Below are 25,714 nucleotides of genomic sequence, written 5' to 3' on the forward strand. Positions count from 1 at the left end.
ACGCTGGCTAAAGAACTTCTGCTTTTCTGTTTTACATTTGGGCTTCTCCGTGTACTTTCTCTGAATAAAGGGTGCTTTCACTAGCACAGGTTTTTCTGCAGCTTGCCGTTCAAGTGTGTCAGGCTGGGATAAGAAAGGCTCGAAGTGGCATCATATCAAATGTGATGTGGAAGCTCAGGAAAACTTGCTAGGCTAATTCAGACTTGTCTTTGATTTTATTAGTTTAGCAGTGTCTGTTTCCCTCCCAGAGATATGTGCCTGGAAAAATAAAAACCAGCTCCTTTCTCCCCTCAGATTTCCATTTCTCGACCTCAGCATTCCATCTAAGATCTGCAGCGCAGACACTTCATGTCTGGCTGTCACCACCTCTCTCCCCCCTCCCCCTCTACTTTTCCCTCTCACTCATTAGCGACGTAAAGCAGCCTGGAGCATAGATGCTCAGAATAGTCTCCTTAGCAACTGAGCTTGGTACTAGCAAGGTGATGGCTGTGTTTTCCATCCCTGCATCTGTCAGCTTCACAAACAGAAGCTCTGTGACTGCTCACAGATTGTACCCTGACCCTGGCCAGCTGTCTCCCAGAGGCACCCAGCCTCACACCCAGGATCCAAAGAGCATGTTGGCTTACCGCCCTTCCCAGGGAAAACAGTTTGTGGTGCCTAACGAGGTGATGCTGAGTCAGTGGCGTCTCCTTCACAGTGGCGAGCAGCTCTCTCACTCGAATGCCAACGTTCTGTGGCGGCACGGAGCTATTAGGCAGACATGTCACCATCAGAGAGCAGGACGTTTGAGAGGAAGGCTGTAAGCACAGTCCTCAGGCTGCGGGACAATTCAGAGAGCCAGGTCGCCTGAGAAAGAACAGCACCCTCTTCTCACTCGTTTGGCCCAGAATTCTAGATACCCGCCCCTGATTTTATCCACCCATCCACATATTCAATTGTTATATCATACACACAGCTACAAATCGCTGATAATCCTTGAGGAGTTACTGAATGCCTGGCATTGACTAAATGGGGTATCTTATCAATGTGTAAAAAGTACAGCTTTTAATGCTCCAATCTGCGTGCTGAGCATTCGCCATCACTCACGTTTTACACACCAGGAACCAAGTCTTAGAGGAATTCGAGTATCCCAAGTTCAAAAACTTGTTAGACTGCAGTCACTCTCCCACACTCTTACTGATTTCTCAAAACCTGATCTTACCTAATGAACATAAGTCATATCAGAAACCTGAACTTCCTATCTAGTGTGTGACCATAGCTCTTGTTTATTTCCACTCCAACCCTGGACACGTTTCTGGTGGCCTAGTGAGATGTAAAAATGAGGTTTTTAGGGCATATCTCACTGGAAGCATTTTATATTGTTGTTGTTGTTGTTTTTCACTGCTGTAGCAGATTAACACAAGCTAAGTAGCTCAGACCAGCACAGATCTATTATCTTACAGTTCTTACAGGTCACTGGGCTAAAAGCAAGGTGGCACCAGACATGTGATCCTTTCAGGAGGTTGCAGGAGATCATCAGTTTCCTTGCATTTTTCTAGCTTCTAGAGCAGTGGTTCTCAACCTATGGGTCGTGACCCCTTTGGGGATTGAACGACCCTTTCACAGGGGTCGCCCGATTCATAAGAGTAGCAAAATTACAGTGATGACATAGTGATGAAAATAATGTTATGGTTGGGGTCACCGCCACATGAGGACCTGTATTCAAGGGTCGCAGCATTAGCAAGGTTGAGAACCCCTGCTCTGAAGGTTGTGCACATACTTAGTTCAGGGCCCCTTTCTTCATCTTCAAAGTCAGCACTGGCCATTCCATTGCAGGAGACACTCGGTCCCCTCCCTCCCTCCCTCCCTCCCTCCTTCCCAGCTAAGAACTGTGATGACGCTGGGCTCACCCAGCTATGAACTGCAGTACATGAATTGTCCACTTGTACAGATTAAACTCTTAAGTGACTGGGCACTCACTGTTTACACAAGTAATGGGGTTGGTGACAGGGCAAATCTTGCAGTAATCATCATTCACAAGAGCAAAGCCATGCTTGTTAGACTGACACATGTCACAGTGCTGCAAGAAGAGCCTTAAAATAGTACGTGGATGGTGATTCCGGGCCTCCACTCACTGGGCACCCTCGAGACAGAGCACTGTGAACCAACGTCCATCTTCTGCCGGTTCTATGTCTTTGGGCTGGCCGTTATCTGCTGCTTCTTACACTAGGGAGTTTTACCCTCAAAACCAAGAGCTACAGGTGAGTGTGAGGTCAAGTCCGGTTCACTCAGTGGGGTTTCCATATTGAGTCCTTCTGGTCTGGCCTATGAAGGACATTGCATGTCTTGAAAGAACAGAGTCTAAAGTCCCGGTAGTCTGTAGCACACAGCCTGGGTCACCAAGGACTGGATAGAAACTAGGTTAAAAGTATCTAATGAGGAACTTGGTACCAGGCATATTATCCCCTTGGGTTCTATGTAAACATTGTTAAGCGTTTTCCAGATGGCAGGTTGCTCCACCCCATTTTCTTACTAACAGAAAGGTAATTGCCTTCTCTGCGGTGTACAGGTCCCCCTCCTGTGGTGACGGGAATTGCCAGCAAGGTTTCCTGATCACCCTGGTGGAGTGATCTTAGCACAGTTTGGTATGGCAGCGACTGGTCTTCTCTCTCTGACCCCAGCTGAGGTCCCCCCTGTCAATGTGGTTCTTAACATGTCTGTATCGTAGAGGAGGTGACATGTGTTTCATGGACACTAGGCAGGCTTTCTCCCTCATTGCTCAAGAGACCAGGTGAGAAGATTGCATGTTCTGGAGCAGTGGCCTGCTTTCTTCTTGTGTTGATCTCATAGTATGGACTCGTACAGTAGCTGTCCTTTCGTGATGGACTTACTTCACGCAGCATAATAGCGTCCAGGCCCCTCCATATTATGACGTACCCCATGGTCTCATCATGGATGCATAATATTCCACAGGGTGTCTGTACCGGGGTTTCTCGGTTCGTTCTTCTACTGATGGGCATTTGCACTCTTTCTAGCTTCTTGCTATTGTGAACTGTTGTTTCCTTAATTTGGGATCCTAGGGATTGGGACATGGATTATGTTGGGAGGAAAAGGGAGACTTAATTCTGTCCACCACATGCATCTCTCAGGAAACTAGGGTTAAACCTGGGGAACTCGTCCAGTCATCAATGCTGTGACCCAGTCCGAGGAGCCTTGCCAAGCCAGACTAGAGAAAACCAAAATTGTCTTCTGTATCACAGTAACTTGGCAATTTTAATATATAAGAGAAATACCATTAATTTTCCTTAGTGTCCTGACTCAAAGTCGATCTATAAACTTGTGTTTTCAGCTCATTGATGACAAAGAAATAAAACATCTGAATGTGCAGTGGCTGCGAGCGCAACTGGGCATTGTGTCCCAGGAGCCCATCCTCTTTGACTGCAGCATTGCCGAGAACATCGCCTACGGAGACAACAGCCGCGCTGTAGCCCACGATGAAATTGTGAGCGCAGCCAAAGCAGCCAACATCCACCCCTTCATCGAGACGCTGCCTGAAGTAAGTCTCTCCCAAAGTAGGATCCCTCAGTGCCTTATCCTTTCAGTTCTAAAGGACCGACTTCCCGACGGAGAAGAGGGAAATAATCCACAACAGACCCTCACGTATACGAGCATGCAGCTACACACTCGGACCTGTCTACCCTCTTGCTCAGCTCTCCCTGGGAGAAGGCTGGGAGTATTAGCTCCACTCAGACATGGACGGCAGGGGCTTCGAGGAGCAGCGGAGGAAGAAGCCCCCAGGCCCAGGCTTCTGCGTTGGGAGCTCTGTCTTCCTTCAGATGTGAGGAAAGCTGGCCTGGCCTGGGGGCCTTTCTCCCTCTCAGACCCCACCTCTCCACCCACTTTCCAGCCCCCGGTCTCCTGCGGAAACTGGCAGGGCCATTTTAGCCCTTCTCTCCAGACTTTCATTCCACCCCCTTGAAGCTCTCCCCTGAACCCCAAACCCAATCTGAAGTGAGGCCAGGCAGCAGCACCCCAGCAGAAAAAAGCTCTCTCAATAGAGCTGAGCCACCGGAGTGACGCGGCATCTGTCGTGGCAAATGGAATGACATGTTTGGTGGCCCCCCAAGCCCTGCTTTCTGAGTTCACTGCTGAAAGTCTCCCTGCGGCTCTGAGCCGTTGGTTGTCTCTTAGCTGTCCGCTAAGAAGCTTCTAGGAAAGTAGCCCCTCACCTTCTCTTAGGGTGCTTTAGGTGAGGGGTTGCGTGCATGTGTGTTAAGTGCGTCTCCAGTCCGCTCCCCAGTGTGCTTCTTAGTGCCCGGAGAAACCCCTGCCCGAAAAGGAACTCACCGTGCTGCAGGGGGAGGGCAGGAAAGAGCGGCAACACCAGGCGCCTCACAGCTGCCTAAAATCCACCTTCTCCTTCCAGTCTGCTTGTATCATTCATGCCTGGGGAGCAGGCACTGTCCTCCCGGCCCCAGCGCGCTAGCCCACCTGTAAGTAATTGAGATAATTAACCCTGGTGGAGGCTGGACCACGTGAAACACAGCAAAGCTCCAATCAATCCCGTGTGCTAGGAAGGAGACCAAGAGTTTCTCTCTCATAAAGCTTGGTGGTGCTGTTGTATAAGTATTGGACTGCTAACTGCAAGGTCAGCTGTTCAAAACATCCAGCTGTTCTGAGGGAGCAAGATGAGGCTATGTGCTCCCGTAAAAATGTATAGCCTTGGGAACCGTGTAACAGCTCTGCGGGTGAATTTTGTGGTCACTCCCTGAGTCAGGAACGACAACCTGGCAGTGGGTCCCATCCATGCCTCCATGTGTGGGTGTGGCTCAGCATGCCAGTAAGACCTGAGAAACGGCCGTTTACAGGTTCTTCTCCAGACCTGGTGAATCAGCAGTGAAGCAAACGGTTTTAACAAGTCCTTGGGTGCTGCCGACTAAACATTGGCAAACCTCTCGGCTAACGAGTGCAATCCTGGGCGAGGCAATCAGTATTAGCCAAGAGGTTGGAGGAATGAGTTCACAAAGGAGCATCTTAGGAGAAAAGTCTAGTAATCCACTTCAGAAGCCAGTCCCTGAAGACCCCGTGGAGCACATGTCTCCCGAGACACACCTGGCATCACCCTGAGTTGGAATTGACTCAATAAATGCACCTGTTGTCGAGGTAACAGAAGACCCACACGAAGAGTCATGGTCAATCTTGCTTATTAAACTTGGCGTGTTGTCCTCTAGCATTTCCCCACCACACCCATTTCCCAGTCCCGTGTCCTAGGCTCCCAGACTGCACACATCACCAGAACACCCCTGTAGACATCAGTACCCTCCCTCTCAGGAGGAAGCTCCCCCATGTCCTGCTTCTAAAGATCACTTCTCCTGAGAGAGTAGTGTCAGAATTCACCTCAGTCTTCAGAAGGCTGCTCTGGAAACCTTCCTACAAGGCTATAGCCCTGCTCTACCTGCCTCAACCGGGTATCTGTGCTAGGACAGCCCAGCAACTAGGACTGTCCCCCGTTGGTGCTCCTGACTTCTCAAGCCACCTCAGCTCTAGACAGAGCCAGGCCTGTGCATCAGCCAGAGTCACCTAGCATCTTCTCGTGCCATCTACAAGTATTGATCTCAGTCTAAGTGCCATAGAACAAGGATTGCCAGAAGTAGCAACTAAAAAGAGGCAACCCTGTAAAGAAGATGTTCTTTACAGCAAGCAAAACCAAACTCATTGCTATGGAGTCGAGGCTGACTCCTCGTGACCCTGTGGCGCAGCATAAGGAAACACTGCCCAGTCCTGCGCCATCCTCTGCAGCGTTATGTCGGCGCCCGCGTGGCAGCCACTCTGTCAGTCCGTCTCATTGAGGGGCATCCTCTTTCCCAATGGTGTCTTGTTCCAGGGACTGCTCAGTCCACGGGGAAAAGACAGGGCTTTCTAACTCCCATTGACAGTGACAGTTTGGGAAACTCGCAGGGGTAGTACTACCCTGTCCTAGCGGGTCCCAATGTTTCCTTCTCTTGTGCCTTCTGGGTCACGATGAGTCAGAACTGACTCGTGGCCCCAAACAACAACATGAAGATTTTAAAGTCAGTCTCTGGGTGTGAGAAGCAGAGCCCACAATTTTGCTAAAGTTTCAGCCTGTCAACAACTAAAAGAAGAGAGTAGTGCTTCCTAGGTTACACACGCTGCCCCAGCCCATAATTTATGAGACATTCAAGAGGAATTCTAAAAGTTAAAGAAAAAGGCCTTTAGAGTTATATACCAAAATAGAATTTTTTCCCCCACTCAGTAAACTTTCTTACGCACTGGAGATAGGTTTATAAAAACAGATACTGAAGGCTGATTCTACATCCCAAGACTGCTTGCTTTCCTTTCCTTTCCTTTCCTTTCCAAACAAGGTAAAGAGTGCCACCTGCTGGTTATAGGTAGAAGGGTCTTCTATTATTGTATGTGTTAACTTTTCTCCCAAACATCAGAAACCAGATCTCCAAGAGAGCCAAGCATTGCAATGATGTTCTTCATAAATGCGTTGGCTTATTTTCACTAAAATATATACTTTTAAGGCTCAGACATATTTTTAAGAAAAATGTTGAACAGTCTATGTGAAAGCTTTTTTCATAGTTTAACTTTCTATAAGCCAGCCCATTTTTAGGTACGGAATCTATCTTTTTTGTGGATGTCGTTACCCTACTTTTCTTCAGTTTTACTTTTAACAACACCAAATCCTTATTTACAGAAATATAACACCAAAGTGGGAGACAAAGGAACACAGCTCTCTGGTGGCCAGAAGCAGCGCATTGCCATAGCCCGTGCCCTCGTTAGACAGCCGCAGGTCTTGCTTCTGGATGAAGCGACATCAGCTCTGGATACAGAGAGTGAAAAGGTAAGGATGTATATTAGACTCATCCACAGTTTGAATCTGTTATCGTTCAAAGGTTTTAGTTTATAACTTTATCTTCTATAATAGAGGGTAAAATTTAGTCAGATAAGTTGATTGTTAAACATGTCATGTTTCAGTACAATTTATACTGAAACAACTTTTTTATAGCTGCCATGAAAAAAAAGTTAGGTTCTGTAGCACTTAAGCACCCTCAGAGAGCCCTGGATCTCTCTGTGTTGGTCTAAGAATTTGTATTCAGGAGGCCTCCTTATTGATATGGACGGTGTCTGCTCAGTAGCCATATAGAAATGAGGTCAAGGGCAAGTCCATCTTAAAAATGTGGCTGTGCCAGGTCAAGAAAAGGCAGCATCGAGATGGCTCAAAGACAAACAACTTGTACAAAGCAGGAGAGGTGATCAAACATGGCGAGATGTTTCCTCTCTTATTAGCCTTTATTTAGGCTTCCTGAGCTTGATGCTTGTTAGCTCGTTCTGCAGGCTGAATTAAAGGGAGAGGGCTCTCTGCATCAGAATTAATTTGTGATTGCTGAACAGGTTGTCCAGGAGGCACTGGACAAAGCCCGAGAAGGCCGCACCTGCATTGTGATCGCCCACCGCCTCTCCACCATCCAGAGCGCAGACTTGATCGTGGTGTTCCAGAATGGCAAAATCAAGGAGCACGGCACGCACCAGCAGCTGCTGGCGCAGAAAGGCATCTACTTCTCCATGGTCAATGTTCAGGCTGGAGCAAAGCGCTTGTGAACTGTGATCACATGAGATGTTAATATTTTCTAATGCATTCAATAACGGCATTTAATCGAAGCTAGGAAGCAAGTACTTATTGGAAAAAATATATAGTTACATTTAAAAAATATTTCCTACATAATTGAAGATTATGCTGCCAAGTTCTGAATCTTCAGAGACTTCATAATTAAAGGAACAGATGGACAAACATCACCAAAGGGGGAGAAGAATGGTTTTAACTGCATTATAACATTTATGAAATAATTCAAAGTAGATTTTTTCAAAATAAAGTCTGTAATTCTGTTTCTCTTTTCTCATTAGGACCATAACTTGTGCTAAGGGAATAAAAGTAGCAAGAAGTACTGAAATGTTCACATGGAGGCACCTAAATATAGTCAAACTTTCATGGCACTCAACTAGGGTAATCTTTTCCAAAAGCTTGTGAAAATATCATTTCCCAATTGGAATATTGCAGATTGTTTCTACTTTTAAAAAACTATTGGGGGAGGAAGGAGACCTGAAAAACACGTGTTAATGTTAATTCATTTAAATAATAATGGGAATGGTTAAACAATTAAAATAATTCTACATATCTTCTCATTTTCTGTCCTGGACATCCACAGGGCCTCATTCTCATACTGGACCCTGTCAATTTGTACGTTTCTGCATATGGTGCCTCTCAAACATGACCACAGATCAAGACAAGATTTAGGAGTGGGGTTGTGATTTAGAGGATGCACGATGGTGAAGTTATGTATTATGGTGCAGTGGGTTACGCTTTGAGTTGCTGACTGCAAGTTCGGCAGTTTACGCCCACTACACGCACTGCTTACTGCAAGAGACTTCGTCCCAGAAACCCTAAGGAGCAGTTCTGATCTATCCTAGGGTCGCACTGAGCTGGAATCAACTCGACGACAATGGGTATATTGCTCTGATGTACACGGAATGCTTTGGATCGCTCTAATAAGGAACTCTTAAAGGACTTTATTATTTTTCCAAGCAATTGTTTTTTTTCCAAAGTTGATCCTCTCAGCCATCAAACTGATTCCAAATCATAGTGACACTATAGGACAGAGTTGAACTTCCCTTGTGAGTTTCCAAGACTGTAAATTACTCTCTGCAGGTTCAGAAAGTCTCATGTTTTCCCCATGGAGCAGCTAGTGGCTTTGAACTGCTGGCCTTGTGGTTAGCAGCCCAACACAAAGCCACTATGCCATTAGGGCTCCTAGTAAAAGGATTACTATTGTAACATTACTTATACTATTAAGAAATAGAAATAATCTGAATATATAGCAATAAATTCATTAAATTTTGGTGCATTAGAAAATGAACTATTGTACAATTAATGTAAGTTTTATAAGAATGTTATCAAAGTAAATAGTTTTATGTAAGGAAATTAGCTACCAAACAGTATGAAAAATAGGGTAGCTTTTGCTATTTTAAAATAAATATATAGCAAATATAAGCATAGGTGAGAAAATACTAGTGAGATCACCATCACAAACTGCCGTTAAGTACATTCTGACTCACAGTGACCCTATGGGGAGAGACACTCCAACCTGGTCTGACTTAGAATGAAGGTTTACAGATTTGCTTGTGAAAGTTTCATCTTTGTAGCTTTGTGAATTCAAAGATTCTTAAAAGTGCTTATCCTGAGAAATTTGAGATAAATTCCTGCAAACTTAAGTGTAAAACAGCGTCACTCTTAGTTTCACTTCCCAAAGATATGTATTTTTCTCTTACTCTTTGTATATTTGGTAAACCTTTCTTTATATGTGACTTTGGTGTGTTTAAAGCTTCAATATATATAAATAAAATGATCTTCCATAGTTATTTATGCAGTCTAAGTGCTATGTGTCATAAGTATGAAATTCTGTCAGCTGCACTCACAGACCTTGAGCCATGTTCCCCACTGTCGGTTGGTTTGCTCTGGCTGCAATCGTGTAAAAGGAAATGGAGGGGATGCCCAGCATCCAATTCCTCCATAACCACCACTGCTTAAAAGGGTGGTAGAAAACCCTTCATCACATCTTCCATTTTCTCTAAATTTTCTTCACAGGGTCAGCTCCCATATTCAGCGAGTGAATTCAAGTGCAATAAGCTACTTAATCTCAGCAAAGGCTCATTCAAAGGCATGTTCCGCATTATTATTAGCACTTTTATAATCAACCCTTGTAAAAGTTAAAAAAAAAAAAGCTTAAGAAACATTTGGGAGCCAGTGGGAAGAACATTAAAAACTAATACAGTAATGAAGTTGTATGGTAATGTCATTAAACACCAAACTGTGTGACACACTATGAATGAAATTTAGAATCATAGTAGGAATAAATGTATTGTAGTGGTTGGCCTGGTAAAAAATGGGGAATGTGTTAAAGTTCATCATACGGTGTTCACTAGTGTCTGAAAATCATTGTCTAGCTAAGTTGACAGAGAACCATAATTATAACAGAATTTCCGTGTGCATTTGTCTGTGCAGTTGAGCCACACACACTGTGAGAGCTGGGGTGGCCTGTAATCCACCTTGGTGTCCCTAAAAGCTGAGAAGAGTATCTTGCACATAAGTAGGCATTTGTAATTTGTTAGTGAGTTATTAAGCTTGAGTTATATAAGCCAGCATGAAAGCCTTGCATTGCTAGGTAGAGGAGTTAAGATTTGATGACATAGAAAATGAGAAACCATGAATGGTTCTAATAAAAGCATGATGTGGTGGAAATAGCATTGAAAGATTACCCTGGTATAGGTCTATGTACATATATTTAAATGCTAAATATTAAGGTGGCAGACGGACAATGGGTCTCTACTCAAGTACTCCCTCAACACAAGAACACTTTTTTCGAATAACCTGGCATTCTGTGATGCTCACCTTCCTGACATGCCCACTGAAGTCCAAAAGGGTGCATAAGCAAATGTGGTGAAGAAAGCTGATGATGCCCAGCTATTAAAAGATATAGTGTTTGGGGCCTTAAAGGGTTGAAGATAAACAACAAGCGGCCATCTAGCAGGGAAGCAACAAAGCCCACATGGAAGAAGCACACCAGCCTGTGTGATCATGAGGTGTCGATAGGATCAGGCATCAGAAGACCCAAAACAAACAAATATTGATGCAAATGATGGGGTCAGAGTGGAGACCCAAAGCCCATCTATAAACAATTGGATATTCCCTCACAGAAGGGTCACAGGAAAGACTGAGTCAGCCAGGGGCCAGGCCAGCACCGACCGATGGAACACACATTCCTCTAGTTCTTTAATGCTTCCCCACCCTCACCCCACCCCCACTATTATGACCCCGGTTCTCCCTTACAAATATGCTAGACCAGTGCATGTACACTGGTACAGACAAGAGTTCTCAACACATAGAATCCAGGACAGATAAACCCCTCAGGAACAGTAATGGGAGTAGTGAAACCATGAGGATAGGGGAAAGGTGGAGGGAGAAGGGGGAGGAACGGGGAACTGATTACAATGATGAATGTGTAACCACCACCACCCCAGGGAGACAGTAGGAATGTGGGCAGAGGGAGACAACAGATGGTGTCAGATATGAAAATAATAATTTATAATTTATCAGGCGTCCACGAGAGAGGGAGGTTAGGGGAGGGAGGGGAAAAAGAAGCTGATTCCAAGGGCTCAACCAGAGAGAAAATGTTTTTAAAGTGATGGTGGCAACATATGTACAAATGTATTTGATACGATTGATGCATGGTTCGTTATAAGAGCTTTAAGAGCCCCCAATAAAATGATTTATTAATAAATAATTTAAAAGGTTACCCTGGACACAGATGGCAGGGGTAGACTGGATGATCTTCGTAATGGGTCCAATGAAGTCCTTCAAAAACGATGACCACATCCTAATCCCTAAAACATGTGCATGTTACCTTATTTGGAAGAAGGGTCTTTGCAGATGTAATGAAGTATCTTAAAATGAAGAGACCATCCTGGGTTAGCCAGGTGGACCGAAAAACCAAAGGCATTTATGCTCTTCTAAGAAGGAGGCGAAGGAGACAAAGAAGAGTGTGGCCCCAGAGGCAGTGAGTGTTCTGGTGCAACGGCAAGTCAGGGTGGGCAGGGGAGAAACATCCAGAGACTAGAAATGAAAGGCGGAGGGTGATAAAAATAGATGTCAAGTTTTGGGCTTGAAAACAGCTATGACCTTGAAGCAGGAAAGGAACTCTTCGAGGAGGAAATGTTTTTTTCATATGGGTTGGAGATGATATTATGATAGAAGCTGCCTGGTGATGTGGCCCTCAGGATAAAAGCTAAGCACAGATAGCCTCGGCTTGTGTTATTTACTTGATTACAATCCTTTTCTAACTCAGGTTCTTTTATTTTCCTAGTTTCACCCTCAGATTATCCAGCAATTAAATACACACACACACACACACACACACACACACAGCCATCTATTTGATTCCTATTCATAATAACTCTATCCGACAGAGTAGAACTGCTCCTGTGGGTTTCCAAAACTGTAAGTCTTCACAGAAATGGAAAAGCTCATTAGTCTCATTGTTCCCCTGAGGAAAGGGAGGTAGGTTTGAACTGCTGACCTTGTGCTTAGCAACCCAACACATAATCCACTCCACCACCAGGGCTCCAGCTATGCCTAACTCTAAACAATCACGGCTTCCTATTTAACTCATCAGAATCCACTTCTGAATTTAAGTCAAAATGTGTTTGAATTTATTCCTCACATGTGAAGTAGTCATTCACCCCCCTTCTGAATATTGTCTTTTTTGTTTTTAATCACTTTTCTTTGAGTTGCATTCCAGGTACCTGCTCCAGGATTGTGAATTCTTTGAAAGGACAATTGTGTCTTTGTATCATCTGTGTTCCCGTGTCTGGCAAAGTTCATGGTCTCTAGTTCAAACCAAACCCATTGCAGTCGGATCGATTCTGACTCATAGCAGCCCAGCTGCCCCCAGAGAAGTTCAAAGGCTGTAGATCTTTTTGAGAACAAACTGTCACTGTTTCTCCCATGAGTGACAGGATGGTTCAAACTGCCAACCTTTCAGCTGGCAGCCAAGCGCTTAACCATTGCACCACATGGCTACTGTGGCCTATAGTTGAGCCCCAGTAAATGTCTGCTCATCTGCCCAGTTTTTTTCTTTCCTATGGTTCAGTTTGATTTTCATATATCAATACCTTAAACGTGCTTTGTTAATATAAGTTGCTCCCAACTCATAGTGACCATACAGAACAGAATAAAACTCCCTAGGATTTCTGGGACTGATAACCTTTATAATAACAGAGAGCCTCACCTTTCTTCTGAAAGCAGCTGGTAGGTTTGAAGTGATGACCTTGAGGATAGTCCAAGGCTTAGCCCTTTGTGTTATCAGGGCTCCTTATGCTACACCTTAAGAGAATTCTTATCTAAAGTCATACAATTTTAGAAGAAAAATAGGGAGGGAAAACCCATTATTACTACTAAGACCTGTGCCCAGCTTTACCCATTACATAGAATTGAAAGGGAAAGTCTTATCTGAACTGTGTCCACAATTCTTTTTTTTTCTTTCTTTTTTTACATTTTATTAGGGGCTCATACAACTCTTATCACTTTCCACACATATACATACATCAATTGTATAAAGCACATCCTACATTCTTTGCCCTAATCACTCTCAAAGCATTTGCTCTCCACTTAAGCCCTCTGCATCAGGTCCTCTTTTTTTCCCCCTCCCTCCCCGCTCCCCCCTCCCTCATGAGCCCTTGATAATCCACAGATTGTTATTTTGTCATATCTTGCCTTATCCGGAGTCTCCTTTCCCCCCCTTCTCTGCCGTCCATCTCCCAGGGAGGAGGTCACATGTGGATCCTTGTAATCAGTTCCCCCTTTCCAACCCACTCACCCTCTACTCTCCCAGCATCGCCCCTCACACCCCTGGTCCTGAAGGTATCATCCACCATGGATTCCCTGTGCCTCCAGCTCCCATATGCACCAGTGTACAATCTCTGCCCTATTCAGTCCTGCAAGGTAGATTTTGGATCATGGTAGTTGGGGGGAGGAAGCATCCAGGATCTGGGGGAAAGCTGTGTTCTTCATCGGAACTACCTCGCACCCTGACTGACCCATCTCCTCTCCTAAACCCCTCTATGAGGGGATCTCCAGTGGCCGACACTTGAGCCTTGGGTCTCCACTCTGCTCTTCCCCCTTCATTCACTATGGTATATATATATATATATATATATATATATATATACACACACACACACACACATATATATTCTTTTTTTTTTTGCATGATGCCTTATACCTGGTCCCTTTGGCACCTCGTGATCGCACTGGCTGGTGTGCTTCTTCCATGTGGGCTTTTTTGCTTCTGAGCTAGATGGCCGCTTGTTCACCTTCAAGCCTTTAAGACCCCAGACACTATCTCTTTCGATAGCCGGCCACCATCAGCTTTCTTCGCCACATTTGCTTATGCACCCGTTTGTCTTCAGCGATCCTATCATGGAGGTGTGCAACCAATGATATGATTTTTTGTTCTTTGATGCCTGATAACTGATCCCTTCAGGACCACGCGATCACACAGGCTGGTGTGTTCTTCCATGTGGGCTTTGTTGCTTCTGAAATAGATGGCCGCTTGTTTATCTTCAAGCCTTTAAGACCCCAGTCATTATCTCTTTTGATAGCTGGGCACCGTCACCTTTCTTCACCACATTTACTTGTTCACCCGCTTTGGCTTCAGCAATTGTGTCGGGAGAGTGAGCATCATAGAGTGCAAATTTAATAAAAGAAAGTATTCATGCATTGAGGGAGTGCTTGAGTAGAGGCCCAAGGTCCTTCCGCCACCTTAATACTAAACCTATAAATATAGACACATAGATATATTTCCCCATCCTCATATATATATATTTGCATGTACATGTCTTTATCTAGACCTCCATAAATGCCTCTTGACTCCCAGCTCCTTCCTCCATCGCCCTTGACTTTCCTCCTGCCCCACTACCATGCTCCGTCCCCACCTGGGCTACAGCTTTACCTCTTCTCTACGCAACCTTACCCTTGATCATTCCCCACCAGGCCTGCCACTCCTCCCTCTCTACCATTTTGGGTCCCATGTTGTTCCCTTGTCCCTGTTTTTGTTAACACCACTTCCTTACCCCCCTCCCCCACCCCAAGTCCCCCCGGAACTGTCGGTCCCGTTGTTTTTCCTCCAGATAGTTCATCCAGCCTGTCCTATTCAGACAGACCTGTGGAGACACTAACATGTATGAAAACAAGACAGAGGAAAACAAAGCAACACTATACAACCAGACAACAAAACAACAAAAACAAACCACTGACAAAGAACAAAACAAAACACTTCACACAAGAAAAGCTTGTAGTTCGTTCAAGGATTGTTTGCTGGACCTTAGGAGCGTTTCCCAGTCCAGTCTGTTGGGGCACCACGCCCTGGCCCCAAAGTCCACTTTCAGCATTCCCTGGGGACCTTGCCACTCCATTCCATTGCTGTTCCGCTGCACTCCCCCAGTGATTTGCCTCGATGTGGTGGGATCAGGTCAGGTGCAGTTCCCACACTGTGTCTCCGGTGCTGTCCCCTGTATCGCCCTTAGTCACTGAAGGGCATCATTTCTCATAGTGGGGCCAGTCCACAATTCTTTTGAAGAAAATAAACTGGACTAGTCTAGTTAACAGTATTCTACCAGTGGGGTTCCTATAGTACAAAACCAAACTAAGAATCTTAAAATTGATATCATGCTGGGTTCCCTTATAAGAAAGAGACACATGCAGATTTGCCACAGAAGTGGAGATGGTGTGACCCCAGAGACAGAGATTGGAATGATGCCGTCACAAGTCAAATTGAGCTGCTAAAAGACATCCAGTGACATGATAGAGAGGAACCTAACCTAAGATTTAAACATTTTTTTCTTAGTTCCACCCTCAGATTACCCATCTATAAAGAACGAAAGGGTTAGGGTTAGGGGAAAAAATAAAAAATTAGAAAAGAACAAAAGGAATTCATTGAGTCAATGCCATTGAGTGTCATTGAGTCAATGAGTCATTGAGTCAATGAGTGTCATTGAGTCAATGCCAACTATAGGACAGAGCAGACCTGCCCCCGTGGATTCCACCCTGGGGGAAGCTGGAAGAGTACACTAGATTCTACCACTCTGCAAGTTACTGTCTATCATTACGTCAAAAGGTTTTAATTAGGTGAAAATGGTTAAACTTTAAAGTTTTGCTTTTTTTAAAAGAAGGTCTCTGGTGGACACAATTCAGATAAGATTTTCCTCTTTTTTTCTATGTAATGGGTAAAGCTGGACACAGGCCTTAACAGTAATCACAGGGTCTCCTCCCTGTCTTCCTTGTGAAAGTATATGGCGGTAGACAGCAGTTGCGCACTTGGCTGCTCACCGTATGGTTCTGGAGCGGCTGGCAGCCTTGGCAAACTTCGGGGGCAGCTCCCTCTAGCCCCCAGGGCTGCTGTGAGTCAGCCTAGATTTCAGAGCAGTGGGCTTCTTTAAAAAACTAAGAAAAAAATTTCAGGGAGTACTTTCTGCAACTGATGTCCTTTATCCCAGTTGGAACTTTTAACACCAAGGTCAAAGACCTCTGCCCTTGGAGTCCAGAGATAGCCGCACAGCAACGTGGAAAGCAGCAATGCTGGCAGAAACGTGCAAAAGGCCAAGATGAATTATGAAATGTTTTCACCTGGATGGGTTCAAAAGAGCCAGTTTTGATTATTTGAGAGATAGACCTTTGAATTGAAAGAGAACATTTTCACTTTCTCCACCAGGCAACTAACTATCCCTCTTTGCCCTCATACTGTTTGTAGCTTGATATGTAATGAGACACCCAGGCTCTCCAGTCAGAAAAAAATCCCGGGTCCCTGCTTTGGCGGCTGGTTTGTTCACATGGGTGGCTGCTTGGGCAAGTTTCTCATTTTCCCGAAGTCTTTGTTTCTCCAAGTTCTAAATTTGGAACTTGGATCAGATTTCTTAAACGAACACAAAATGTGATCAAGTATTTATGACAATATCATAAATTGTTTATCAAAATTATTTCTAGCAAACCCATACAGTGACTATGATATATGTTTACGCGCACATATGTATTAGTTTCCTTCACTTATGTATTTCCTGCTTGTCAAGGTTATCAATTGTCCTGCATGAAAAGGATAGTGTGTATTTATTTGTTTAACCAGTCTGTTAAGTGCCCACCAAGGAGATTCTGGGAGCACAATGAGAAGCCATGGAGCTCACAGTTTCGGAAATCAGTGTCTCAGTATGCACCGGCGCCACGAAGCAAGTCCCTATGGGGTGAAAGAGGGGACCGAGAAGCGGTCAAGAGCGTGGGTGTGCGCGAACACTTTTGTGGAGTCTTGCAACGGTTCCGAGTGGTCAGAAATGGTTCCGGGTGGTCACAGTTTCAGGTGTTGGAGAAGGGAAAGGCAGGAAGCAGCTAGAAGAGGGATGGAGTGGCGAGTCCAGCAGGACCTACTCTGCCAGCATGGGCTTATTTCAAGGATTTCTCCTTTGCCGCGATGCCTCTGAAACAATAATACACCTCTCACTTTGGCGCGGCCACATGCCCACCAGTGTAGCTGTGCAATGACACTGTATCATATGAATCACATTTCACTTTAAAATTTTCCACGATCAAGATTAAAACGTAATCCTTTGATAAGTTACATAAGTCAAGCCAAACCAACTAGTGTCAAATAGGTTCTGACTCATAGGGACTTGTTGTCAAGGCTGCTAACAGGAAAACCCACCAGCCACCTAAGGGAAACGATGAGGCTGTCTACTCCTGTCGGGGTGCACTGTCCTAAACCTCTAGAGAGGGTTGCTATGGGCCAGCAGGGGGGTTGACCTTTGTGATCGTTACAGAAGCACATTCTTGCGTCTTTCTCCTGCAAGGTGACAGGGGTTTCTAAGGCCATCCCTTCCCTTCGGAGTGGCACCCTTACATGCCTTGCCCCCAGGGCTCTTCCGGGTGCATCAGTCGCTGTTGTTGTTCAGTGCCACTGAGTGGGTTTCCACTCACAGCAACTTGATGTACAACGGGATGAAACACTGCCCAGGCCTGCGTCGTCCTCACCAGTGATCCTGTATCCGAATTGAACTCATTGTTTCAGCTATGAGGTCAGTCCATCTCAAGGGCCTTCCTCTTTTCCACTGGCCCTTTACTTTACCAAGCATGCTACTCCATGGCCAAAATACATGAGACAAAGTCTCTCCGTCCTTGCCTCAAAGGAGCTTTCTCACTGCACTTCTTCCAAAGGGGATTTGTTTGTTTGTTTGTTTGTTTGGCAGGCCTGGTGCTTTCAACATTCCTCACAACCACCATACTTGGACTGCGTCAACGCTTCTTTGGTCTGCCTAATTCAATGTCCAACTTTCCCATGCATATGAGGAGATTGAAGATATCATGGCTTGAGGCAGACTCAACTTAGTCCTCAAAGTAACATCCTGTCTTTTCCACACTTTAAAGAGGTCTTGTGCGGCAGATTCACCAGATGCAATGCTTTGTTTGCCTATTGACTGCTGTTTTCATGAGCATATCATGTGGATGCAAGCAAGATGAAATCCGTGAACTTCAATCTTGTCTCCATTTACCATGATGTTGCTTAGGGGTCCACTTGTGGGGTTTGGGGTTTTGTTTACATGGATTTGTAACCCATAATGAAGGCTGCAATCTTTGATCTTCATCAGCAAGTGCTTCAAGTTCTCTTCGCGTTCAGTAAGCGGGGTTGTGTCATCTGCACAGTGCAGATATAAGCCTTCCTCAGTCCTGATGCCACAACCTTCCTCATACAATCCAGATTCTCTGATTATTTGCTTAGCGTACAGACTTGCATCTAGAGGGCCTGAAAGAGGGATTTTACCCTGTATTTTACCCCATTCCACTTGAAAAGGGAGGACAACAAGAACGGGAGGAAAGAAGGATCCCCATGCCGCTCCCCCACTCCCCGCACCTACCTTTTAGTCAAGGGACATAGAAAACGGAACAATAACTCTAAATAATGACTTACTTCTATTTTCAAGCTAATTTGCAGTTGAAGCTTCCTTATTCTATTAGAATTGGTGACAATTCTCTTTTTTTAATTTCTAGAGTTCATTGCCCCCCTTCAATTCACTCTGATGCCAAACATCTCGGTCAGTGTGGACAATGACCCCATTACTCCCACTCTGAAGTTTAAGTAGATGACTCAGGCAGGATTCATCCATGGATTTTCCATGTTGTTTTCAGAAAGATCCAATTCCTGCCAAGAGATGACTGAGACTTACTCACTGCCATCGAGTTGATTCAACTCCTCGTGACCTTCTAACACAGAGTAGAACTGTCCCTGTGGGTTTTCAAGACCATAATTGCTTATGAGAGGAGAAAGCTTCATCTTTCTCCTCTAGGTTGGTTGAGGGGTTTAAATTGCTGACCCTGTCGCTATCAACCCAAAGTATAATCCACTATGCCACCAAGGTCCTCTGAATTATATTTGTAAACCACAAAATATGGCCACAACATTCTACCCCCCAGGCCCAAATGGTATACAGTTCTTTGGGGGCAGGGAGCCTAGGTCTGGAACATGAATACAAAATCTGGGTGAATATGGTTAGGTTAAAGTGAGGTGTTTTTTTCCAGATTTTCTCTAGCAAAACAAATACTTGAAGAATATTTAAGAATGTCAGAAATTAAATACCAAACATTGGATAATTTTTCACAAAAATTGCATTCATGGGTTAATGTACATATACTGCAATTCTCAAGTGTTACAAATTAGTAACTAAAATTTTAATTACTGGCTGTTATTGGTGATTAATTAATAAAATCCCATTTCAGGAATATTTTAAATTCTTAAAATTTGAATTCATACCAGACAGGTTTAATTAGCCTACATTTTATATACCAGCATTGCAGATCAAGTCTAAGTCTCTAAAAATTCTTAGCACTGAGTTTGCACATTCTCTCAGCACCTCTTCCTGCATCACTCTGTTTTAATTATTTGCTAATTTTTCACTGTTTATCACTACTTTGCATGTATGTCTTGCATACATTTTTTAAAAGACAGTACATTTCCTGAGAGCTGTAGCTCTGTCTTACTCTGTCTCCATCATGCCTCAACACCTTTGCATAGGATATGCTGCTCCTCAAAGTGTTAGCTGAATTATGAGCCCAGGAGCTAAAGAGAAAATGATAGTGTTAAAATTTCTTTTACCATTTTCCAGTTCCATCAACCTTGAAGCATGTGCCACATGTGTCTTTTTTTTTCCTTTCCATATCTACATTGCTCCATACTTCTATCTGCCCTAGAAGGTTGACTTTTGTGAGATCAGGCAAGAGGAGTCTGGGAAGCACGCAGAAAAAAGAGTAAGATCTGGTACAGACTGACCGCTTCCTTCACTTCTGGTCTCCCAGGGCTGACTGTGTTCATAAGGCCATTGACCCTCTCAATGCAACTTTTTGTATATGACCTTCAGTCTGGGCTCTGGCAACTTCTCCTTCTTTTCACACCTGCTGGTCTCGGGCTGGCAGTGCCTCCTTCCCTGTTTGTGTAGCTCTAAGATATATGCGGATGTACCCCTCCAAAACAGAATTCTTTTCCCCAAAAGCTATGTATTTAAATTTTTTTACAAAACAACCTTATCACCTTCAAAATATTCTCCATTGCATTTAATACATTTGTCAAATCTGCAATTCCATTCTTGGAAACATTTTCAAACTCTGTTTGAATGGCTGACAGCACCTTGACCTCCCTTATTTTTTTTCCACCTCTACTACATCTTCAAATCACTATCCTTTTATGCCCATCTTCATTTGCAGAAACAAAAAGAAATCACATGGAATGAGGTCAGGTGATTAAGGTGCATAGGGGAAAAGAGAGGCATGAGGCTTTTTGCTAAAAACTGGCACATTGAGATGGCTGCATGAGCAGGTGCATTGTTGTGGTGGCAAAACCAGTCCCCCATCTGCCAAAAGTCAGGCCTTTTTTGTCACACTGCTATGCTATCTTTTCAGGACCTCTAAATAGAAAGCTTGATAAACAGTCTGACCTGGTGGAATAAACTCCAAATGCACTGAGTTCACATTTTCGGCTCTTCGGGAAGTTGACAGCTTTCCAGAACAAGGTTTGTCATCAATGGACATTTCACCCTTTTTTGAAACGAGAAAACCAGTCATACACTTGACTTTTTCCCATAGCACTGCCCTTGTAAGCTATGTTCATCATCACAACAATTTCTGCAGCATTTTTCACAAGCCGGAAACAAAATTTCACAGCCACACGTTGTTCTCTTCAATTGGCCATCACATAAAACGGGGTTCTTGTGAAACTGCTTTAATGAAAAAAATCACTCTGACCAGAAAGAACCTTCCCAGATGATGCCACTATGTGCACTAACTCAGAGTGAGTTGCTGGATGCTTGCCTAGCATGGAAAAAATGTGTACTTTGAAATCTCCACCCAGCGGAGCTTTTTCCGTTGTTGTTGTTGTTGTTGTTGTTGTTGTACCTCCTCATAGCTATATCCATTATCGTTAATCCATACTCTGCCCATAGTATTATAAATAGTTCTTTCATGAAACTCTCTTCAAATATCCTAATTCAAATGTGTCATTTATTTTCTGCTGGGATAAAAGACAATTCAAATTATTGCAAAAAAACATCTGTTGCCATTTATTCAACTCCAACTCATAGTGACCCTATCAAGACTGTAAATGTTGACAGGGACAAAGACCCAATCTCTCCTACCAATAACCTCTGTAAATTTATCATTTCTTTCTTCTTTTTAATCTCTTAAAGTGTAAAATCCCATACATACCCCACTTCAGCCTTATCTGCTCTTTACCTTAGTCAAGTTAAGATCAAACATTCCGACGTTCTACTATCCTGTATTGAATATTGGTTCCATGATCATGGGACTTTCAGAATTACTTCTCGTACAAGCAGTTTCACGTGTAAGGTTCAAGAGGATATGAAGGACAGGAGGAGGGAGGAGGGATCGGGAAAAAAAGCTAAAATTAAATAGTTTTTCACTACAGAACTTTAAAAAACCTTTAGTGTGCATGGTGACTTTCTAAGAGAGCAGTGTGGTAAACAACACTACTCACACTTACTCTCCCATGGATCCCTCATTTCCACTAAGCACCTATTGACAGTCCTTAGACCACAGTTTAGAAAATGCTCCTCTAGAGGCAATACTTCCACCATCTGTCTATCCGTTTGTCCTATTTGGTGGCTTGCATGTTGCTGTGATGTTGGAAGCTAAGCCACCAGTATTTCAAGTACAGACGGGGTCATTTGTGGTGAACAGGGTTCACTGGAGATTCCAGAAAAGGAACAAATTAAGATGAAGGAAGAAACTGTACACTTTGGAGGAATCAGCAACTGGAAACCTTATCTAGCAGGGGAACTTTGTCATATATACTATATTGGAAAGCATCAACAAACGAAATGGAAAACATAAAGATTGGTTCTTATCCTAAGCATTAGTGAACTGAAATGGACTGGTAGTGGCCATTTGGAATTAGATAATCTATGGCTTACTATACCAGAAATTAGCAATCCAAGGAGAATGACATTTCATATATCATTGAAAAGAACATTTCAAGATCTATTTTGAAGTACGATGTTGAATAAGATAACATTGATGAGATGCTATCAATGCCTCTAAAGAAGACCAACCTGTTATACAACAGTTTATTCAAATTCACACACAAACTACTGAAGCCAGTGATGAAAAAACCGAAGAGTCTTACGGACATCTTCAGTCTGAAATTAAATATACAGTCAAGTTTCTATGATAATGACTAGAGATTGGAATGTGAAACTTAGAAACAAAGAGGGAGGAGCAGTAGTTGGAAAAGATGGCATTGTTGATAGTGATGAAGATGAAGAGCATATGAAAGAATTTTGCTCTTGTACTGAGGAGTGTGCACGAGGAGGCCCAATGTCCACCTGCTACCCTATGCACATAGGTCTATTTCCCCCATCATCATAAATATATTTACATATGTCTGTATTTAGGTTTCTGTGTATGCCTTTGCTTCCTACTCCTTTCCTCTATTTCCTTACACTTTCCTCCTGTCCCACTACCATGTTCAGCCTTCATTCTGGTTTCAGTAATTCCTCTCAGTTGCCTCGCCCTTGGTCACTCCCTACCAGTCCGCCATTCCCCTCCCTGGCACTGGTTTTGAACCACTTGCTTTTCCCTTGTCCCTGTGTTGGCCAACACCCTTTCCCTTCCCCTACCTCCCACACTCTCATGTCCCTCCGGGACTGTTGGTCCGGTTATTTTCTTCTCACATTGTTTGACCAGCCTATTTTATCTAGGTGGACCTGCAGATACAGTAATATGTGCATACAAATGCAGATGGCTTTGAAAGCACCAAAGTGGCACATAAAAACATGGCTTCGACAGCAGCAACACCGACACGCTGACAGACAAAAAAGCCACTGACATACAAAATTTACAAGAGAAAAAAAAGAAAAAACAAAACAAAAAGACAGCAAAAAAAAAAATTCTGTTAGTAGTTCGAGGTCTGTTTGTTGGCCTTTAGGAGTGTTTTCTGGATGAGTCTGGTGGGGTGCCACGTCGTGGCCCCAAAGTCCATCCTTTATACTCCCTCGGGATCTCATTGTTCTGCTTCCCCGGCTGCTCCATTGCACATCCCAGTGCTTGCCTCAGTCGCACATCCCCCACTGTGTCTCAAGTGCAGTCCCGTGTAGGGCCATGGGTCGGTGCAGGATGTTGCATCTCGCCATGTGGCCCAGCTAAACAGTCATTCCGTGATACCCACCTTCCCGGCATGATCATTGAAGACAGACGTGTGCATAAGCAAACGTGGTGAAGAGAGCTGATGGTGCCCGGCTATCAAAAAGATATAGCATCTGGGGTCTTAAAGGCTTGAAGGCAAACAAGCAGCCATCTAGCTCAGAAGCAACAAAGCCCCCATGGAAGAAGCACAGAACCTAAGTGAATACAAGGTGTTGAACGGACCAGGTAGCAGACACCAAGGAACAAAAACAATCATTGTGTAATCACCTTCCTCACATAAATGCTGAAGATGAATGTGTGCATAAGTATGTGTGGTGAAGAAGGCTGATGGTGCCCAGCTATTGAGAGATATAGCGTCTGGGGACTTAAAGGCTTGAAAGCAAACAAGCGGCCATCTAGCCCAGAACACCAACATGTGTGATCACGAAGGGCCAAGGGGACCAGGTTTCAAACAACAAAGGCGGTGTGTGTGTGTGAAAACATCATGTGAATGAGGGGAGTGCGTGATGGGGACCCAATACCCATCTGTAGACAGCTGGACCTCCCTTGCAGAGGGGTAGTGGGGAGGAGATGAGTCACTCAGAGCTCATTGTAGCAACAATAAAACTCAAAACCTTCCTCTAGTTCTTGAATGCTTCCTCCCCCCCCCCCCAATTATAATGAACCCAATTCTGCCTTGCAGAGCTGGTTAGACCAGAGGATGCACAGCGGTGCAGTAGGGATCTGGAAACACAGGGAATCTAGGACAGATGAACCCCTCGGGACCAGCAGTGAGAGTAGCGACACCAGGAGGGAAGGGGTGTAGAAAGGGAGAATCAAACTCAGAGATCTACGTGTAACCTCCTCTCTGGGGGATGGGCAACGGGAAGGTGGGTGAGGGGAGACGCCGGGCAGTGTAAGATAAGATAAAATAATAATTTATAAACTATTAAGGGTTCATGTGGGAGGGGGAGCGGGGAGGGAGGGGGAAGGGAAAAAAGGGAAATGAGCTGATTCCAGGAACCCAAATGAAAGGCAAATTTTGAGAATGATGAGGGCAACGAATGTATAAGGGTACTTTACTCAATTGATGTATGTATGGATTGTGATAAGAGTTGTATGAGCCCCAATAAAATGATTCATTTTTAAAAAGTGAGATCATAAAAAAAGAAAGAATTTTGCAAGACCAATAGCTTCCTCATTGCAAATACCAATTTTCAGCAACATAATCAGCAACTATACATATGCACTTTTCTAGATGAAATAGACAAGAATCAATTTGACTACACTTTAGGGAAGGGATGATGGGGAAGTTCAGTATTAGCAGCCAAAATGAGGTCAAAGGCCAACTGTGGAACAGACTGTTTATGGTTCATCTTCCAGTTTAGGCTGAAGCTGAAGAAAGTTAAAACGGATCTACAAAAGTCAAAGTACAAACTTGAGCATATCCTGCTTCCAGAAACCATTTGATGCACTGAATACAAAGGATAGAAGAACCGGTGAATTAAAGGACATAATACATGAAAAAGTAAAAAACTACAAAAAAAGATCAAAATGATTGTCAGAAGCCCCTGAGCTTGCTCTTGAACATGGAGCAGCTAAAGTAAGTGGAAGATATTATAAAGTAAAAGGTCTGAAACAGAAAATTTCAAAATGCAGCTAAAAAAAACACAAAGTAACCAATTAATTCCCATCCCTCAATTATGGTCAGAGGGAAACCACCATAGTCTTATTTCCTGTATAGATCCCACAAATGTATTTTGGCTTCCGCTGGCATCCACAGCCTTCTGAAAACCAGAATCTCACAATTTACACTCTGATACTATTCCCCCCTTGAGATTCAGATTATATAATTACATAATTACAGTCTGTGTATCACAGATGCTGGTGTGCATCTTCCATGTGAACTTATTAGATGTCTCATGTAAATGGCTGCTTGTATGTAAACAAGTCTTCAGGACCCCAGACACTGTTCTGATAGCCTGGCACTATCTAATTTCTTCCCCACACTGTGCTATAGCACCTTCATGAGGGTGAGTTTCGAGCAGGACCATGTCATTAGAACAAATTCCTAGATTGGAGTTAGGATTAAGTGTGCAAATAGTATACTAAAATTATAACCCTGACTTGTATGATTAAAACCTTGTTACTTGATCTCCCCTCGATACACTTTGATTTTGGTCTGATTTTCTGTGTTTTTGTTTTTCATATTGAGCTTTATCTCTGATGTATTTTGTCATTGGGGGTACTTCTTGAATATTTGTTATGAGTTTCTCTATGTTTGGGGGCATATAAAACCCAGGATTGATGAACCTATAGAGACAACAACTAGAAAAAGGGTTCAGGGGGTTATGTTAAGGGAAGTAAGAGGGAGATGATATCAAAGAGTTCAAGAAGGAAGAAAACATTTTGAAATGGCTTTTGGTAGCAATT

General features: G+C 43.8%; 1 protein-coding gene across 2 annotated transcripts in view; it reads left to right on the forward strand.

The window, feature by feature from the left end:
• The window catches only part of ABCB1 (ATP binding cassette subfamily B member 1), a 96,156-nt gene extending 86,752 nt beyond the window's left edge, over positions 1 to 9,404 (forward strand). For both annotated transcript variants that reach the window (XM_075558459.1, XM_075558458.1), the window contains exons 26-28: positions 3,329 to 3,535; positions 6,701 to 6,847; positions 7,399 to 9,404. In XM_075558459.1, coding sequence (XP_075414574.1) covers positions 3,329 to 3,535; positions 6,701 to 6,847; positions 7,399 to 7,605 — 561 coding nt within the window. In that variant the 3' untranslated portion in view covers positions 7,606 to 9,404. The remainder of the gene's footprint in view (positions 1 to 3,328; positions 3,536 to 6,700; positions 6,848 to 7,398) is intronic.
• The last annotated feature ends 16,310 nt before the right edge of the window (positions 9,405 to 25,714 follow it).

Source organism: Tenrec ecaudatus, chromosome 9, assembly GCF_050624435.1.
Source record: "Tenrec ecaudatus isolate mTenEca1 chromosome 9, mTenEca1.hap1, whole genome shotgun sequence".
NCBI classification, from domain to species: Eukaryota; Metazoa; Chordata; class Mammalia; order Afrosoricida; family Tenrecidae; genus Tenrec; species Tenrec ecaudatus.